This window comes from Triticum aestivum, chromosome 7B (genome assembly GCF_018294505.1).
Source record: "Triticum aestivum cultivar Chinese Spring chromosome 7B, IWGSC CS RefSeq v2.1, whole genome shotgun sequence".
Classification (NCBI taxonomy): Eukaryota; Viridiplantae; Streptophyta; class Magnoliopsida; order Poales; family Poaceae; genus Triticum; species Triticum aestivum.
This window is the reverse complement of record NC_057813.1, coordinates 212,274,729-212,293,825: the sequence shown is the minus strand read 5'-3', so window position 1 is coordinate 212,293,825 and position 19,097 is coordinate 212,274,729. Positions and strand designations below refer to the sequence as shown.

The window sequence follows — 19,097 nt, the reverse complement described above, 5'->3', positions numbered from 1 at the left end:
TTTGGAAAAGTAGATATGACGGATACGTATCAGCCACTCCGTTGCCGCCATCTGCCCCGCGAATTCCTCCGTCGAGACCTATCCCTAGAATATTTCAACTACTTCTTTCCTTACTATCCTTTTTCTCGCAAGTCACTTACTTGTGGGCCCTGACTCATTTCTATAGGGACCTAAAAATTAATTCAACGCTGCCCCAAGGTATATTTTTTGAAAAGCGCTGATAACATGCAAGAACAGAGGGGTTTTTTTCTCAAAAACACATCACGGTAAGGGAAATTCCCCATTTCTCTTCTCTCTCATTCCACTATTCTTTATCTCTTGCTCTGGCGACTCGCGACCCTCCCCTGGATCCCCTCTCAGGAAATCACTCTCCGCCAAGATCAAAGCAGGTTTGCTCTTCATAATCTCATTTCTCTATCGATCCCTAGCTTCTAGATCGTACCTTTGCAGAAAGTAGAACCCTAGGCTAAGCTTTTCTTCCCCAAATTCCTCATACACGCTGGATCTACTAATTCTTAGGCTGTAGTAGGATTCTACGACTAGGTTGCTACTGTAGTTTTTGTTCAGATGATTAAACTGTTTACCCTAGTGTCAAAATCTTAATCTATTTATAGATCTATCCCTACTGCACCGAATCCTGCCCCAGGAACTGGTTTGGGATGGTCTTCTACCTTCCCGTCTTCACAACACAGCTGTGCAACATGACTCCAGGTGTAGAAAATCCTTTTTTATGACTGCACCTCTGGGAATTCTTCAGTCAAACTTTGCCCTTTCCTATTTTGCTTGTCAGTGCAGCTGTAGGAATTCTTCAGTGAATCTTTTTGTTTGTGACAGCAGCTGTAGGAATTCCATTTTGATGTTACCTGTTATAGGATTATTATTTTTGGCAGCCACAACATAAGTTTTCCTGCGAATCCGGATCCATCCATATAACTTCTAGCACTATCATGTATACACTAAGTGCATGTGCATCGCAGCTGCACAAATGTGGCTAAACTAGTGCAACATTTTTTACATATGAAATTCTGGATTTCAAATAGTATCAATGCTAGCTCGAAGGTGATTCAACCACAACAGAGCATTTTTACTTTCAGTGCATCATTTTCACCTAACAACATCTGGCAATTAAAAATATAATAGGGGATGGATGTGTCTTGGCAGCCATAAGAAAAACGCCACTCTCTTTTTGTTATCTACCCCCCTACTGTTGTGATGATGCCCAGTGGCCTTGCAGCTGCATTGCCCTCTCAGTATTTGCTGAACAGCTTTCACTTAATTGCTTAACATTATAACATAGTTAAAATATCAAAATTGAATTGCAATGGACGAGTCTTGCTGATAGAGCCATTGGCAATATACAATATGTTTTTTTGGGCCATGACAATGCTACTGTTCTGTTCTTCTTATCAGCGTTGTCTGTGTATAATTTATTCCTGATACGCTTCATTTTAGAACTGTACATGGTAAAATGGATTTAGGATGATTTGTTTCCTGATAGAGTGATAGTCATGGGATTATCCTTGGTATGCTACACTGTTACTGTTATGTCAACATGAAGCCTATGATTTTTGTGTTGTTCTGTGCAGATGAGTTATGTAGATCTAAGCTTCCTCAACAAGAGGAGCAACCAGCAGCAGCCTGACACTCAATTAATTAAGTGAGCGAAATGCACCAAAGAGATTAAAAGTAAGCACAAAAATCATATCCCCCAAAAGGCCAAAACTATATTTACTTCAACTGTTCTTTCTCCCCTAAGTACAACACTTGAACTATAACATGTTTTGATTTTTTACAAATGTAATTCATTCTTTCTATCCACCAGGTCACTGAAATTAACCATACCAGTCTACTAATCAAGTTTATATCAGAACTAAATGAGGAGCAGTAGCTGATAGTTCGTAAACTTGAGTTCGGTTCTTTGCTTCATATCTCATGCGACTGCATATTGGATGACATATTTGAATGGTTAGAAGCAGTTCAACACAACTACATGCAGAATTGAACTAAGGAATGGTTTCAAGTTCCATTTCACCCAATCTGCTGTCCACAAAATCCTAGGCATTCCATGTGGGGGTTTTCCAATACAAACAAAACCTACCAAACAAACTATTGATTTCATGAATACATTTCTTGAAACAACAAAACCAACCCCAGAACATTTGCTCTCAATGTTGTCTTTGCAAAGGTTGACCACCCTCACCATCTACGATTCGTCGCATTCCTCAGTGGCTTTGCTCATGAGATTGTGTTGTTTGATGGCGAATTCTCTGGTAATGAGAAACTGCTCCAGTATGTCGTCGCGGTGAAGGCCAAGGAAAACTGGATGTGTGCTTAGAGCTGGAGGAATCGCTGTTTTGGTGGACTTTTGAGCAAGAAGCTGTTGGGGCTGTTAGGTCTCCTGACGATTCGGTGTTGAAGTATGGCGAGTTCGATGTGAGGGTGCTTTTTGCTCCCAAGGACTTCACTGTGGTTGGCTGAAACCTGAAGGGAAGTGACGAAGATGCCCCCATTCTATAATATCCGTGATTTATCTGGTCGGAATTTGAATTTTCTTTGTAAGCCCTCATTTGGCAGAACAGCAGACATTTGAGGACTTACTCTGTGGTTTAAATATGTTCAACTGCAACAGAAGTTCGAGGCCTGACATGTATGGTCTCTAAATAATGTTAAAACTGCTTATATGTGTGCAAAACTGTTAGAGAGATGGTGGTTTGTAGTATGTTTTGAGCTCTTATAGTTTACCTCTAAGTGGTTTTTTGAATAGCGAATTTTAGCCGGTTTTTAGTTAAATCAGCTTTAGTTATTTCTTTATGAATACCCCGTTTATCTTTACTATTAAAGCGGAGTCTACGGTTATGAGTACATTATATGGTCATTCTCTCATTCTGGTCTGGAAAAGATAAATGTGAAAGAAAAATAAATAGTCGTCACCCATGAGCACATGTCTCACCCCTCGAAAGCGGCTCCTCTGCCGTGCGCTCTGTGCCGTTGGGTCACTGACATGTTGGCCATGTTAGCAATGGGCCCACATGCCAGTGGCATAACAGTAGGATGTCGTATGTCAGACTGTCTGACCCTCTTCCCACGTTGCTCTTCCCACGTTGCTCAGCCACCTTTCTCCCTTCCACTCTCCCGTCCAAGGATTTGTTCAAGGTCACTCTGCCTCACGGGATTGGGATCCTTGCCTGCCGTCTGTGTTCGATCAGTTGTTCGTCCTTGTTAGGTGGTGTTTGGTCGAAAATTCGCAAGAGCGGACGAGCTCGCATGGTCTCGGAATCGCTAGGCGCTCGTTCCCCTGGGGATATGGGTTGTGTCAGGTATTGTCAGCTGTCTTCTCTTAAAATCTTTTTTCTTGGGCCGTATATGGGTTGGCTGGACCCGCGTGCGTAGCTGACGGCCGTTTTCTGGACGCGGTGACGACGCCCGGTACGTAACGGCCGATTTGTGTGCGTCGGCACACCATGATCACTCATTTTATTTGCCGTGGGACGTACACACCGTAACGGCAGCCGTACACACATGCCTCGTTCCAGGAGTGCTGCTTGCTAGCCGTGTCAACAGTTGTGGCTAAGGTACTTGTCACTCATTTTATAAGCTGTTTGCTGATTGACATTACGTCTGAGGCAACGGATTCATTGTCTATGTTCTTTGTAATACAATCTTTGTAAAAAGAAAACACGCAACAGCGGCTAGCACAGTACCATTCTGGAGATGTTCGCACAGCACCTTGTGACGGCAGGCTTGCAATATGTGCAGCGGCTAATGCAGCAACAATAGGAAGTGATCTGAGAAAATATAGGAACATGCCTCGTTAACAATCATAATTTTTCACAATACTTGTAGCTTATTTTGCGGGTGACACAGGGTTACGTTAAATGCACACAGGTTTAGGAAAATCCTACTATCCTACTAGCTCACAAGACAAAATCAAATTGTACAAATTGGACGCAAAACTAGAAACAAAGCTAACTACACAACTGTCACCTCCAGCCGGATTGGGGTTTCAGCAGGAGGCACGGCATGAAGCACCATACTTGGGTTTCCGCACATGTTTCGCCGGTGACCACCTACGGCACAGTGGGTGCATTTCAGCTACCTCCTCGGTTTCTTCAGCATGTCACCTCTGTCTGGTGTGTCTCCGTGACTCCCATAAAATCCATGACTTGCGCCTGAGTAGCATCATTAATCGAGATGTCACATGTTGGTCCATTAAACACTGTCGCTATAGGCATGAAGCATTTGAACAAATTTTATGTGCCTTCAGTGAATGACTGCACAACATTCTCGTGTGCTCGAAGTTGCCGCACTCGCATAGAAACTGATCACCCCCTCCATCAACTGTGACCTCATACACCACCTTGCACCGTTTGTCATGCCTCTCCGGATTGTGCCGCCGCACTAGGTACTTCATGCCTTGCTCAACAGGTTCGACCCTGTACTGCCCTGCTTCCTACAGTATCTGGCCAAACTTCTCGAACATGGGCCCTAGTGTACACCTCACTCGCATGCTGCTCCGATGGCGTGTTAGCTTTCATCACCCGTGCTGCCTGCAAATTCATGACATGGGCTCCACAAGTTAGAACCCCCGCCCGTATGATTGAACAACATAATTTATGTAGGTCCAAACCAAAAAAACAGAAACTACACTCACCCTACAGGAAAAACAAAGTAACGATGAACACCATTTCTGAAACTGGCTACACGTTTAAGGCAAAGTCCATCTTTGTTACGATGTTCCACCAGATGGAGGACAACCGTAGGCCTTGTTTGGTTATAGGGGGACCGGCCAATCCCCTAGTGGAACTAATCCACCCAGTGATTGGGTTGATCCCGTACTTGTCAATCAATCTTTGTGGAGGTTGATTCCCTAGCAACCTTGTAATCCCTGCTATTGATTAACTATTTGGTTAGTCCCAGCTGCATTGTACCCATTCAAACTTATCATATCCGAAACCGCTCATCGGACATTTTGCAAGTGTAGCAGTATTAAGCACACAATCTGATGTATAAAATTTCGTAAATATAGCACAACAACATTAAGACATTTCACAAATATAGGTAGTAATAAGCTAAAAAGCATGGACACGGGGACGGAAAGACGGGGATACGCATACGGGGACACAGGATACGACATGTTCCAGAAACAGCCATTCAGAAATATGGCGAGTATATATGAAATAAAATAAAAATATGCCATGTAAATATAGAGTTAAGATAAAAAATTAATGAGAAAAAGATCAGAATAGATAATACTTTCCCGTTTGGTGTCTCTTTTATCAAGTGCTTGATTGATCCTCGTCCCCCAATGCCATGCTACCTAACGGCAAGCAGTACAAGGAGCAAGCATTCATCAATCATCATTCATATTCGACAGCAGCTGCCATGCTGTACAAAAGCTACTTCAATTCTAAGTCTATCAATTATCAAATACTCCCTCCGTTCCAAAATAGATGACCCAACTTTATACTAAAGTTAATACAAAGTTGAGTCATCTATTTTGAAACAGAGGGAGTAATGGACTGCTGATAAAACTAAGGCCAATTAACTACATTTGAAGTGGATGGAAGCTGATTAAATGTTTAAAACCAAGAAACTACACAAGTGTTCTATAGATGCTAAATATGGTACTGATGCAAGGTCACTCAATAAACCAAAGTCAGTAATAGTACTGTACTAAGTACGGTATTAAGTTGTAACATATGGAATTAAGTAATTCACATGTGAATGTCAGTCTCGATCTGTAAATAGTCTAGTCTAAAAGTAAGTCCTTCAGGCAAGAACACGACTAATACTCCAGATCCTTACTCAAGTACAATAGAGCACCTCGTCCTACATGGCTATCTCACGATTTCAACACACCACCCAATTCTTTTCATTTTACGAGTGATCATCGACACCAATAGAAACAATTTTTGGTGGCACCGAAAAGCTATATCCAAGAGAACGTTTTATGGTGGCAATCCGAGTGTATAAATTATATTGTACACCTTGCTGAAGCAAATATTATTTTCACGGAGCTACTTAACAAGGTCATGTGTATATATATCTGTATGTCTACGAGTATAGTTTCTGGCCAGACTTATCTGTAAGAGAGTGATTATGGGATGTCATGTACCAGCTGTTGTCTTTTGACCGGAGCAACCATATCATCGCTGGGCACCTACACCGGCAAGACCGTGTATTACTTCTTTTTGGGACCCCCTGCAAAATGTTTGTAACAAATAACAATGTGTCAGATTTTTTTTTCTTGGCACAAGCATAAGTCTGAATAGAAAGTTTTGTTATGCCAACGGTGAATAGAAAGTAATACTAACCGAGCAGTCGCAGACTATCTCTTGCATACATTTTGTTCTCTCAACGTTTAGTCTCCTTTTTCCATACCTAATTCCAAACCTAATTTCCCAGGAATACAGATTGTAAATAATCATATGCTTCTCCAAGTGAATCAAAGTTGTTTCCGACTACAGGAACTACAACAGTGTCAGTCTTCTTCTCTGCATAACCCCTCGGCTCGCCTAGCCAAGTCCGTCACCGCCGTTCAACACCATAGCCACCACCCACTAACCTCAGCCCCGCCTCCACGCCCGTGAGAAGAGCTGCCGTCTGCAGCTGCCGCCCGACGACCTCGGGGTCACCAGGCCACGGCACTCTCAGCCCGCGCCGTAGGGAGCCGATGTGCAGAACTGCAGATACACCGCCACCGAACGCACCTCCGCCCGACAGCCACGCCCGCTCCCTGGACCAGGAAGCCCGATGCGCCCTAGCCATCCATGCCGCCGCCGGCAGGCCACCCCAGCTGCGCCGCGAACACTTCAGCCTCGAGTAGCACCCGAGGCACCCAGGGACGAGACGAACCGGATCTAGGCAGAGTCCCAGCCGGCCGCCGCTGCCATACCCTGGAGCCGACCGAGACGCCCCGCAACAGCGCCGTACCGCCTGACCCCGCCGCCAGAGGCCGAAACCGCGCCCGCGCCCCCGCCACAGAAGCCCCCCTCCCCCCGCAGCCCATGAATGCAGAAGGGAGAGGAGGAGAATCCCTGCCGCCGCCCGCGCCCACCGACGGCGGCGTGGGGAAGAAGGGAAGGAGGACGCCCGGAGGGTGGCGGCGCTAGGGTTCTCCCATGGTGCTCGCGGGGAGCGTCGCGGGAGCGCTAAGAGATTTTTTTTCATTTTTAAGAAAGCTTTGAAACGTCACCTATTCATAAGCCTGTACCGTCGGAACATGTGAGCTGCTTCCGTGACGGGATCGTCATATCAAAGGGTGGGTTCATCGTATAATCCTGTTCCACGCTACGCACCCTCCTCCTGGCCTCTACTTTCGCATTCAATGCACGTCCCGACGCGTCCTTGTTCGATTGGCACACGAAGCGGGAGCAGACGAGCTCGTCCGCTCCATCGCCGTTCTCGTGTTTGGTTCTCTAGTTCTAGGATTTTTTTTTTATTTCCTAGGATTTTTAAAAAAGACTATCAAGAAGGTGCTTTCAAAGACTTTTAGCAAAAAATCCTAAAAAAGTTCCACCCTGTTTGGTTTGCCAAGGACTTTTTTTAGTCCCAATACAAAAAAGTCCCTGAAACCAAACACCCCCTTAAGCTTAAAATATTGCTGAGATTCAGCCTTAGCAAAACGTCTTTACCAGGGGCAGAAGAAGAATAATGATTTTAGAGGGGGCATCAATTCACTCAAGTCCTAATTAGGGACAGTGGAGCGTGTGAGCAAGTTGAAAATTCTCAGAATCCATTTAGTTCACTCTTTATTTCTTTTGCACGGATATGGCACGTTCTATTGGAGTATTAGACTCGAGCAAGCCTTTTGTCAACATCCCGAAACTGACGCCGGATATTATTCTCCTGGCAAGAAACCAATTCATAGCTCAACGCTCATTGCAGATGTCTCACCAAATCATAGCATGTACGATTAATTACATAAATTGTAGAACTGTATATCGTATAATTAGGATGCCGGTGAGCAAGAACAAAAACTAGCAAGCACGATGCAAACAAACTCAAGCGTATCAACAAAGTTACAATAAACAATTAACAAACGCCGAGGTTTAAGCCCATATTAAACCTCGGCAAGATGCAGATACATAAGGCCGCTGCTGAAACTATAGTCCATACAATAGGGGGCAAAAGGAAAACAAAAAAATCTGGTGGTGTACAGCGTTCCATCCTTCTACCATGGACAGGAGCACAGCCTCGTCAGGGAAGGACATGCTCTGATTTCTGCGGCAAAAATCAGAATATTAACATATGCCCATCAATGCATCAACTATGAACACCATCTGACTTGGCCACACACACACACAAAAATGATCTCAGCAAGTCAATCCAGAACTACGCATACTTTTTGTTCTACCGCTGTTAGGAGAGAGAAACGGTACCTGCAACCCTACATGGTAGCCGACGATAGTTTACTTCTCAGCATGTCGGCGCTTGTGTCTCCTATTGCCATTGTTTCCGTTACCATTACGAGGCGATCTCTTCTGCTTCTTCGTGCTGTGTCAACAAGAGGTTTCAAGGCAATTGTGTTATCAGTTCACGCAAGGTCGCAGCATTGATAATTAGAATTATATTAGCTAACGAAAGTAAAACAAACTACCAGAAGGTTTCTACTAGAAGCCTGTACATAATAAACACAGGTAGAGCCAGCAAAGCAGAAGCCTGTAAAAGAAAATATGGGATGTTTGTCAGATAGATGGCCATCGAGGTTGTTGTTTCTGACTATTTCCCAAGAGTGCTTACCAGGAACCAAACGAACTCCTTAGTCACAAGTGATTTTGTTATTTCATGTTGGTGCAAGTAATCTGAAATGGTTGCTTGAGCCTACAAGATGAAAAGATTTTGAGATTTTTCTCACATGCAAACTACTTTTAGAACTCAACATTGGCAAAGTTTGTAATGAGAACCTTCTTGTCTAGTACAGATTTATTAAGTGCAGATATTAGCTGACTCGTGAAGGGGAGCCTTGGCGCAGTGGTAAAGCTGCTGCCTTGTGACCAAGAGGTCACGGGTTCAAGTCCTGGAAACAGCCTCTTACAGAAATGTAGGGAAAGGCTGCGTACTATAGACCCAAAGTGGTCGGACCCTTCCCCGGACCCTGCGCAAGCGGGAGCTACATGCACCGGGCTGCCCTTTTTTAGATATTAGCTGACTCGTAGGACTTCATATGAAAAAGGGCCACAATCAATTTGAAAACATTGCAACAGAAGTTATAGATGAAAAATAGAAAGGGGGGGGGGGGGGGGGGATAATTATAATCATGGTCCAGCAAGTTTATTCACTCTTGATTCACAACTTGGGTGTTTGCTTCAGCACACATGCTGGGCTCTGACACTCACAAAAGAGAAAATGGTTTTGTGTCTAAAACCATTTCAACCATCGCATCCGATTTCAACACCTATCTATTTTAGGGCCTCTGTGGCCTCCTGGATATCTATCCCCAATGGCTACTAGACAATTCTTGATTGTAACCAACTTCAAGTACATTTGCTATCGTTTCGAACCTACCAATATTAAATTGGAACGTGCTGATTTAACTTAGACACTGCTCCATTGCTAGCTGGAACCCACCCATGACATGAGTTAACACTAAAAGGCCACCTTAGCATCTCCCAGCCATGCTGTCACCACTTTGAATCCTCCAACCAACCAAGCCAAGCCGGTGGCTCACCCTCAAGGTCATTGTTCTTCACGAATGGCGAGCAACAAAGGACACATCCAACTGGTGACCACACAGCTACCCCAAGAAGTTGCAGCTAGAGAGTAGACACAAGGCTATGCAAATTGATGGTTGCACAAGGTTGAATTCTGCTTTTTGTATTTTTGTATGTGATTCAGACGCTTAGTAGACTGTCAAGGAAAGCATGCAACCATGAGGTCCATGGGCCAATTGATGTGTGACTGGCAGCTACCAGCTAGGGCACAGAAAAAAGGAGTGGAGCTAACTGAAAACTTTGAAGATCAGATATCAGAGATTCATAAGCAAACACTGACGGCCATGCCATCTGAGCGTGCCCTTTGTTAGGCTGTCATGTTCCACGAAGGCCTTGTGGCTGTGTTGTAATCTAGGTTTTCACCTGGTTTCCCTCTAATTAACCGGGCAATTCTCTTCTAACTAATGAAAATTACGAATATTTGCTTCGTTTAAAAAAAAGTTAGTAAATGCTGACAGTGGACAAAAGCTGATGCATATAATGTGAATTATCATGGTGAGGAAGATAGTCACAAACCTGTCGATGGTATGTGGTTGCAGACTCGAGAAATGTTCCATACACATGAACTGCTCTTTTAGTATAAGGCTTAAGAGTACTCCTAACTTTCTCAACATGTGGCTTCGTGACCTCAGCAACTTGATCAATGTAAGGTTTAGAGATCTTCTTAGCTTCCTAAATCAACAATAAGCAAACTACACATCAATAATTGCATATAACAAACTACCGTAATAATAGTAATTACCATAACCAACCAACAGTACCTGGAAGTAGGGATCAGAAACTTCTTTAAATTTTACAAAGTGGGGTATAATAGCATCCCTGGATGCTTCATAAACTTCCACTGATTTTGCCGACGCCTTCTCCACGTAAGGTTCTGCGTTTTTCTTTAGCACAGCCAGTTTCTCCTTAACAGGAACCAATTTCTTCAAGCGCAAGAATATATTTTGTCAGTGCAAGATAACGAAATACTGAAGGAGTAAAATGCATTGATCCAATGACATTACCAGCTTCGCGGTCTCGATATGTGGTTCAGCCCATTTCTTTGCGTGTGCTGATTTTTCTGATGCCTGAAGCAATTTGATAAGACATGTATAAATGATGACTTCATTCAAGCACTACACCTTGAAATTTGAAATTAAAAAGAACTTAAGAGGTACCTTCTGCAAAAAGCTGTCCATGGCAGGTTTTCCATGCTCATTCCAGTGACCTGAGACCACCTCCTACACAAAATGATGATGGAACTGATGAGGTGAGTAAAAAACAAATGACGGAGGTGCATATTTTGTGGTTCCATCTTACCAAATATTGGGCAGTATGTGTCACCAACCAAGGTGGCAGCCATGCTCCATGTACCTAAGAGAAAGGACAAACCATCATACATTTGTTTCTTGTGCACACAATCAGAAAAGATGCCATCTAACTTTAGAATCATCCCCAGAGGATAACTTTATGGTATTAGAATTGTGATACATACAATTCCTACTTAGTGTAGAAAAACTGTAACTACTCCCTCCATCCATAATATAAGAGCATTTTTGACACCTTATATTATGGGACGGAGGGAGTACAAGTTAACCTCAGAAATTCCACCACACTGATGAAATACCACACAACAAATAATGCCAAGGTGCATTCTCAAGGCATGTAGCTCATGTGCAAGTTAAGATCTGCTGAAAGTTCTCCTTATTCAGAACTGACAATAAAACCACCGAATTGCCACAAAGCAATAACTTCGTAGATCAACAGAAATTATCATTTTGGGTAACCATAAGAGGGATGTTTACAATTAAGTGGAGACTTGGTTTAAGAAATGGAATGATTTAGTTATTAGAAACAAGTTCCTAATGTACTTGGCCTAGCAAAGAAACATGCACACGGTTCAACAAGCACGGCACTGGTGAAAAATGTTACTACGAGCTGCAATAGTAGGATATATGATTACCTCTGTAAGCTGTTTTGCCTTCGTTGTTGCTTCTAGTTGCAGCCTCATCAATTCCTCCTGGAGATGAGAAAGAACAGATATGGAATATAAATAAACCACAGAACCAACATAGGGCAGTGCAGTAACAGTTGGAAAGCATGTTGCAAACCTCAGCAACTTTAAGAGCACGCTCCGTTTTCTGGATCATACGCTTTTGCTCGCCACTTGCCTTTTGAAGCTAGCAAGGATAAATTCAGAAATAAGAATAACTCGATCAAAATCTAGCATGTTTGTTCAGTCCAATGGTACTTATCACGCAGGCCTTGGATAGCTTTATAGAAACTAAACTTTGTTCAGTTCCATGGTTATTCGTCACACAGGCCTTCAATAGCTTTGGACATTAAATGTAGACTTTCAACCTTTTGAGGTATAATGTTCAGTGTATGCTCAGTAATCATTTGGTGAACTATTATTTAATTTTCAGTGGTAGACTTCATTCAACAATTATTTACATTGCCATGAGCTCATAAGTAAAGAAGAGAATGAGAAAATACAGCACTAAGAAAGAAAAAAAAACAGTGTTAGATATTATTCTAAACCTACTGTATGAATTGACAGATTTATGTTATATGATCCTAACAAATGAAAATGGTCGAATGGTAAAAAAGAGAAGGATCACACTTACTGACTCAAGCTTCAAGTTCAAATCTTGCACCTTCTTCTCAGCCTTGTTAGCTCTAGCTTCAAGTGTTGTTCTCTGGCTACTCTGTGCTTCGATCTCCTTATTGAGCTTCTCAATCTAGAATAGCAAAGATGAGAAACCACAAGCTCATAATCGACAATTTCAACTGCTATTTAGCTTCCATCCTCCATACCTGCTCCTCAAGCTCAACAGCCCGAGCAATGGCCTTGCCTGCCTGCTCCTCAGCAGCCACAGAACCTTTTTTCTGCACAAGGAAAAAGCATTTTTAAGGCCACAAAGTAATGTTTAAGATACTGTGACGAAATAATGCTTAAGAGTTGAGAGGCATCTCCGTATATCTATTTATAACGCATACCTGGAGAGATGTGATCTCGCTCTGCAGAGTAGCAATCTTCTGTGACTTCTCCCCAATGTCCTTCTCCAGCTTCGCTATGCCATCATCCTTGCTCTTCAGGTCCTGGGATCTCTGTGTGATGTCCGACTCTGCAGGAAAAACAATCAGACCCCTCACTTAGATGAGGTCACGAGGGTATCTGGATGGATCATGGTGTGCAAATTCATCTTGCGCAATTAGTAACTGCCAACTGGCACAGCTTTTGGTGAAATCAGCTAACCTGGCATGCCAAACTTATGCAAGTTATTTTGCTCTTGGTGCAAACAAACTATATATTGCCTCTGACAGACATAACTGAACTCCTAGTGTCACTTAATCTCTTATTCCAAGCAAAGTACGTCCATTTCTCAAATAAATTCCAGACCAATAAAAAATTCACAATTTCACCTCGGTAACCAAAAAAAAAGCACGAGCGCACGATTATACAAAAGCAACCAGCCACTGCAGTCAAATAATCCTCCCAAAAGGTAAGTTCCATACAGTAGAATAACATTCCATAAATAAAGGGAAAACTACAGGCTTTTGCCAAACCGGAAACCATGCGGATTTGGTCAGGGTTACTCTCAGCTCCCAATCATGCATCGTACGACAGAGTTAACCTAGCTGAGAGCACGAATCCAACCAGCCCCGCCGACCGGCCGGCCCCGACCCAATCCCCTCACCCACCCACGTACTAAAAATACTGATGTTCCGATTCAGACGGTGACCGAGGCGAGGAGGGCAGTGAACTGACCTAAGGCGGAGATCTTCTCCCTGAGCTGCGCCAGCTCCGCCCGGAGCGCGGCCGCCTCGGCGGCCTCCTTGACGCCCGCCGCGATCTCCCCGGCCCCCGCCGGGTCCACCGCCGCCTGCTCCTCCGCGGCCACCGCGCCGGCGGCGATCACCAGCGCCACGGCCAGGAGGAGGAACCGCCTCGAGATCCCCATGTCGCCGAACCCAGAATCCTTCGGTTCTATCGAAAGCCCGCCGCGACCGCGACCCGCCAGCGCCAGGAATGGGGAAGAGGGGGGGGGGGAGCGAGTTGTGTGTGTAGTTGTAGAGAGGCAGTAGCGGCGGGCGGCGTAGGGAAGGGGGGGTGCACGGCTCGTGCCCGTTCGTGCCCCGCGTGTCGTGTCGTGGCGGAACGCGGAACTTTCCTTCCATTTCTCTTTTTTCCGGGCAAGCACGTGACGTGGCACGTGGAGGCCGGGAGGACGGGACGGAATGGATGGATCCAAGATGCGGGGGTTCGGGACGTGGCTGGGTCGCTGCGCTGGGGGGCCCGGCGGGCCGTGCCGTCCATGTCCGGTGGATGTTGGATACCGTCCGGGACAGGTGGGTGGCCCGTGGGCGTGCCCGTATCGGCCACGGCTCGCACGCAGGTTTGTTGGAACGGCGTCGACTGGGTGGTCCCAGTATTTTCATTACAATTACAAAGCGCAGACGCTCAGTGTGAAGGCGCTCACGTACAATCTACCCTTACGAGCACATCCAAAAGGCTGAAACGATGGATTTCGAGATTAACAAAGTCGTCGCTTACACTTTCTAATTGACGGACATGGTATATTGTTGAATTTTATATAGTGGTTCCCATGTTATAACTTTTATGACATGTAATCTATATTTTATTAGTTTAGAAATTATGAGCAAATGTTGGCAAAAAAAGAGAAGGCTAGTAAACCCTGACAGAGGGACCAATACTCTTTGCATGTGTTTTCTCCCCGGTAACAACTATGACATGTCCTGCAAGAACCACCATGCATATGCATTGCGACCATACATAATGAATTTGGATGGTGTGGAGGGTTTTTGCAGCGGCAGGGAGTCAAGCGTTTGGTAAGGAGAACGAGCCTTCGAGGGTGAGTTGAAACTTTTTTTAACTTGCTGGTGACAAATACAGCCATAGTTTGTTGCAGATACGTGATTTGCAGAAAAGATGACATTCAATTTTTCACCTTCGCGCAGTTGGCCATTCGATGGCGCTCCAAGTATGGAGTGGGTGGATTTCATAGTTTTTTTTCTTTTCTTTTATGTTGGGGATCGGGTGGATTTCGTAGTTGGAAGGCTCCCTTTTAGAGTATTTACAGTCGGGCGCCCCAAACCGGCCTCAAACGTTGAAATCACTAGTTGAGAAGTACTCGTTGCAAAGATCACTCCAACCTCCCCAGGTTGCGACAAGTGGCGCGCTGCATTTGTGCCACTTGTCGCAACCTGGGAGTTTTCCTCTTTTTAGTAGACCCGTTTATTCAAAACGTTTTATCTCTTTAACCGTGCGTCCAAATCTCGAACCATTTTCACCGTTGGATTCATCGCGTCGAAATCTTCAAAACTAGATCACATGTTGATAGGCTTTGACGATCTTTTTTTCACGAAAAAACTGAACCGGGAGTACGGGTTTTTTTCTTTCCGAAAGAGGCACGCTCGTGCCTCTCGCGAAAGGAAAAAAAGAAGAGAAAATGCGTTCTTTTTTCGTTTCCGAGGTCCACCGCCGCCGGCTCCTACGCGGCCACCGTGCCGGCGGCGATCACCAGCGCCATGGCCAGGAGGAGGAACCGCCTCGAGATCCCCATGTCGCCGAACCCAGAATCCTTCGGTTCTATCGAAAGCCCGCGACCGCGACCGCCAGCGCCAGGAATGGGGGAGGGGTGGGGGGAGCGAGTTGTGTGTGTAGTTGTAGAGAGGCAGTAGCGGCAGGCGGCGCAGGGAAGAGGGGGGTTGCACGGCTCGTGCCCGTTCGTGCCCCGCGTGTCGTGTCGTGGCGGAACGCGGAACTTTCCTTCCATTTCTCTTTTTTGCAGGCAAGCACGTGACGTGGCACATGGAGTCTAGGAGGATAGGATGGAATGGATAGATCCAAGATGCGGGGGTTCAGGACGTGGCTGGGTCGCTGCGCTAGGGGGCCGGCGGGCCATGCCGTCCATGTCCGATGGATGTTGGATACCGTCCGGGACAGGTGGGTGGCCCGTGGGCGTGCCCGTGTCGGCCACAGCTCGCACGCAGGTTTCGTTGGAACGGCGTCGACTGGATGGTCCTAGTATTCTCATTTTGTATTTTTTTTATTACAATTACAAAGGGCAGACGCTCAGTGTGAAGGCGCTCACGTACAATCTATCCTTATGAGCACATTCGAAAGGCTGAATCGATGAATTTCGAGATTAACAAAGTCGTGGCTTACACTTTCTAATTAACGGACATGGTATATTGTTGAATTTTATATAGTGGTTCCCATGGTATAACTTTTATGACATGTAATCTATATTTTATTAGTTTGGAAATTATGAGCAAATGTTGGCAAAAAAAGGAGGAGGCTAGTAAACCCTGACAGAGGGACCAATACTCTTTGCATGTGTTTTCTCCCCGGTAACAACTATGACATGTCGTGCAAAAAATACCATGCATATGCATTGCGACTGTTGAGTATAATGTTTATTAGGAAAGACGAGATAGATTAGGATTTGTTCTAGCTTGTCTTGTACTCCAAGTAGATCATTGTACTCCTATATATATGCCCACGAGGCTCAAGCAATACAATGAACTATTCCATCAATCCCTCTCTCCCTTCCAATATGGTATCAGAGCAAGTCGATCCTAAACCCTAGCCGCCGCCGCTTCCGCAACTGCGCGCCGCCCCCGGGGCGGTCGGCCTCCATGACCGCCGCCGGGGGCCGCGCCGCCCGTACCTAGGGTTCGTCCGCCAGCCGTGTTGCCCGGTTGCCCTAGAGAGTCTTTTTCCCGAGCCCTTGCTCCGGGTTTTTTCGCTCTCTCACCGATCGTTTTGATCGGCGTTTACTTTTTGGTTTTCGGATTTAAGATCGGTTTGCGTCGCCCGCCGCCGCCGTCGACACCTCGCGCCTCTACTCCGACATCGGCGCGACCGGCCAGCTACTTCACCGACCCGACGGCCTCGTGTGACAGGCAGCCCTCAAGGCCGTCGTCCGCGTGCCGGCCCGCCCGTCGCCCTGCGCCGGCTGTCACCGCCCTGTTCCGACCGGGACTCCTGCATCACCCCGACCCGGCGGCCTCGCGCCATGCGGCGGCCAATCATAGCCGCCCTGCCGCCCGCCGCCGTCGGCTTCATCTCGGACTCCGCCGCCACCACGCCTCCACCGAGCGGCGTCCCCGACCTGCCCGCCGCCGCTGCGTCGCCCCTTCGGGCCGTAGCGCCGCGGCCCGCGGTCCACCGCCGTCCCCGCGCGTCGACTTCCTGTGGCATGCGCCGCACCACCTCCTTTGGCGCGGGAACGCCACCGTCCGCGCCGGTCTTCGTCACGCTGTCGGGTTCTTCGCCTACTTCGAGCACCGCCGCCGCGCTCCTAACCTAGCCGCCGCCGCCGCCGTCAGGCCGCCGCCGCCGCTCTTCTTTTGTAGCCGCCGCCGCTACCCGCGTAGCCGCCGCAGCCGCCCGTCCACCTCCTTCGTCTTTGTCCAGCACCAGCCCGTCGCCAGCGTCGTCGTCATCTACCTCGACCGCTTCATCTACTCCGACAACCGCGTGCGACATTGGCCCCGCGCCGATTGGCGCCGCAACCGTCGTCGAGTCCTTCTCTGTTGGCCTCTCCGACTTCTTCGACATGGCGTACAACTTGTGCAGGTCCCAGTCTACGCATGCCCGGTGCTGGCAACACCGCCGCGTGCCTTCGTCCACGAGGTGTCCCCGGGCCTGGCAAGCCTGGTGCAGCGCTTCGTCAACTTCGTCTTCGTCCGTCTACGCATGCCCGGTGCTGGCAACACCGACACGTGCCTTCGTCTACGATGTGTCCTCAGGGTTGGCAACCCCGGCGCGATGCGTCGTCAACATCATCTCCGTCCTGGCGCACCACTACTTCGACACCACTGTGCCCACGACTAACTCGGCGCCTCCTTGCGCTCGTGGCTCCACGGCGACTTCCTCGACACCGGCTACCCCGACTCGACATCGACCATGACATTCTTCTTCACACGGCTACCTCGACCACGATTCCACCACCCACGCTCTCGGCTACATCGACAAACGGCACAAAGGGCTACCGCCTGCTTGAGAAACCTCGTTGGTTTCCACTCCAGCCACGACTCTGCGATGCGTCGACTGTTACGATTGTGGGGGGTGTCCGTCGGCTTGCCTTCGGATTCTTCTCCAGTCTCACTGTCTGCGTCGCTACCATTGTGACTGCACCACGCCTCCACCGAGCGGCGTCCCCGACCTCACGCACGATCGGCTTGATCACCCGCTCGCCGCCGCGATCCTCCTCATCTACGTCGCGCGACCGACCTGGCCCGTCAGTTACGCGCGCCTCCGCAGGTCCCGGGAAGATCGTCTCCGAGTTTAGCGCGCCCCTCCGTCGATCGAGCAACGGGCTCGATGCATCGCCCCGTCGGGCCACAGTGCCGCCGCCCCGTGGTTCTTCTCCCGGCTGCACCGACCCGCGTCACCGCTGCGTCGCCCCTTCGGGCCGTAGTGTCGCGGCCCGCGGTCTACCGCCGCCCCGAGGCCGTCCGCTCCAGGCCGTCCCCGTGGCTGCACCGACCCTCGCGCCGCCGCTGCGTCGCCCCGTCGGGCCGTAGCGAGCGTGGCACGCGGTCCACGCCGCCGTCTCGAGGCCGTCCACACGGTTGCACCACCCCGCGCTCCGCCGCTGTGCCGTCCCTTCGGGCTGTAGCGCCGCGGCCCGCGGTCCCCGCCGCCGCCCTAAGGTCTTCCTGCCGCCGCCCCTTCAGGCTGTAGCACCGTGGCCCGCGGTCCCTGCGACCGTCCTGAGGTCTTCCGTCGTCGCCCCGACCTGCCTGCCGCCGCTGTGTCGCCCCTTCGGGCCGTAGCGCCGCGGCCCGCGGTCCACCGCCGTCCCCGCGCGTCGACTTCCTGTGGCATGCGCCGCACCACCTCCTTTGGCGCGGGAACGCCACCGTCCCGCGCCGGTGTTCGTCACGCTGTTAGGGTTCTTCGCCTACTTCGAGCATCGTCACCGCGCTCATAACCTAACCGCCGCCGCCAAAGTCAGGCTGCCGCCGCCGCTCTTCTTCGGCCTTCGCCGCCGCTACCCCTGTAGCCGCCGCTGCCGCCCGTCCACCCCGTTCGTCTTCATCCAGCACCAGCTCGTCGCCAGCATCGCCGTCATCTACCCCGACCGCTTCATCTACTCCGACAACCGCGGGCGACATTGGCCCCGCGCCGATTGGCGCCGCAACCGTTGTCGAGTCCTTCTCTGCTGGCCTCTCCGACTTCTTCGACATGGCATACAGCTTGTGCAGGTCCCAGTCTATGTATGCCCGGTGCTGGCAACACCGCAGCGTGCCTTCGTCCACGACGTGTCCCCGGGCCTGGCAAGCCTGGCGCGGCGCTTCGTCAACTACGTCTTTGTCCGTCTACGCATGTCCGGTGCTGGCAACACCGGTGCGTGCCTTCGTCCATGA

General features: G+C 48.3%; 2 protein-coding genes and 1 long non-coding RNA gene across 12 annotated transcripts; 1 reads left to right on the top strand and 2 right to left on the bottom strand.

The window, feature by feature from the left end:
* The first annotated feature begins 251 nt into the window (after window positions 1-251).
* LOC123157952 (uncharacterized) lies at window positions 252-2,719 on the top strand. Of its 2 annotated transcripts, none has more exons than XR_006479218.1 (2): window positions 252-389; window positions 1,587-2,719. It is a non-coding gene; the product is annotated as an uncharacterized lncRNA (long non-coding RNA). The 2 variants fall into 2 exon arrangements; XR_006479219.1 differs by having other exon boundaries at window positions 284-389; window positions 615-2,719.
* Window positions 2,720-3,811: 1,092 nt separating this feature from the next.
* On the bottom strand, window positions 3,812-7,324 carry LOC123157900 (uncharacterized). 8 transcript variants are annotated; one of them, XM_044576093.1, is made up of 6 exons: window positions 6,566-7,324; window positions 6,315-6,393; window positions 6,116-6,201; window positions 5,254-5,385; window positions 4,652-4,885; window positions 3,812-4,547 (listed from the first exon to the last, which is right to left on the bottom strand). In XM_044576093.1, the coding sequence occupies exons 1-4, from the start codon at window positions 7,168-7,170 to the stop codon at window positions 5,358-5,360; spliced, it is 798 nt and encodes a 265-aa protein (XP_044432028.1). In that variant the 5' UTR covers window positions 7,171-7,324; the 3' UTR covers window positions 3,812-4,547; window positions 4,652-4,885; window positions 5,254-5,357. The 8 variants fall into 8 exon arrangements, 7 of the variants coding, with proteins under 7 accessions (XP_044432028.1, XP_044432026.1, XP_044432030.1 ...); XM_044576091.1 differs by having other exon boundaries at window positions 5,254-5,313; window positions 6,566-7,320; XM_044576095.1 differs by having other exon boundaries at window positions 5,254-5,317; window positions 6,566-7,284.
* Window positions 7,325-7,903: 579 nt separating this feature from the next.
* Window positions 7,904-13,752, bottom strand: LOC123157899 (liprin-alpha-1). Of its 2 annotated transcripts, XM_044576088.1 has the most exons (15): window positions 13,465-13,752; window positions 12,693-12,820; window positions 12,510-12,581; window positions 12,320-12,433; window positions 11,804-11,872; window positions 11,656-11,712; window positions 11,013-11,066; window positions 10,871-10,933; window positions 10,718-10,780; window positions 10,475-10,636; window positions 10,230-10,385; window positions 8,743-8,823; window positions 8,600-8,661; window positions 8,382-8,496; window positions 7,904-8,223 (listed from the first exon to the last, which is right to left on the bottom strand). In XM_044576088.1, exons 1-14 carry the CDS (start codon window positions 13,655-13,657, stop codon window positions 8,412-8,414), a joined length of 1,359 nt encoding a protein of 452 aa, XP_044432023.1. In that variant the 5' UTR covers window positions 13,658-13,752; the 3' UTR covers window positions 7,904-8,223; window positions 8,382-8,411. The 2 variants fall into 2 exon arrangements, 1 of the variants encoding a protein (XP_044432023.1); XR_006479196.1 differs by lacking the exons at window positions 8,600-8,661; window positions 8,743-8,823.
* Window positions 13,753-19,097: the final 5,345 nt, after the last annotated feature.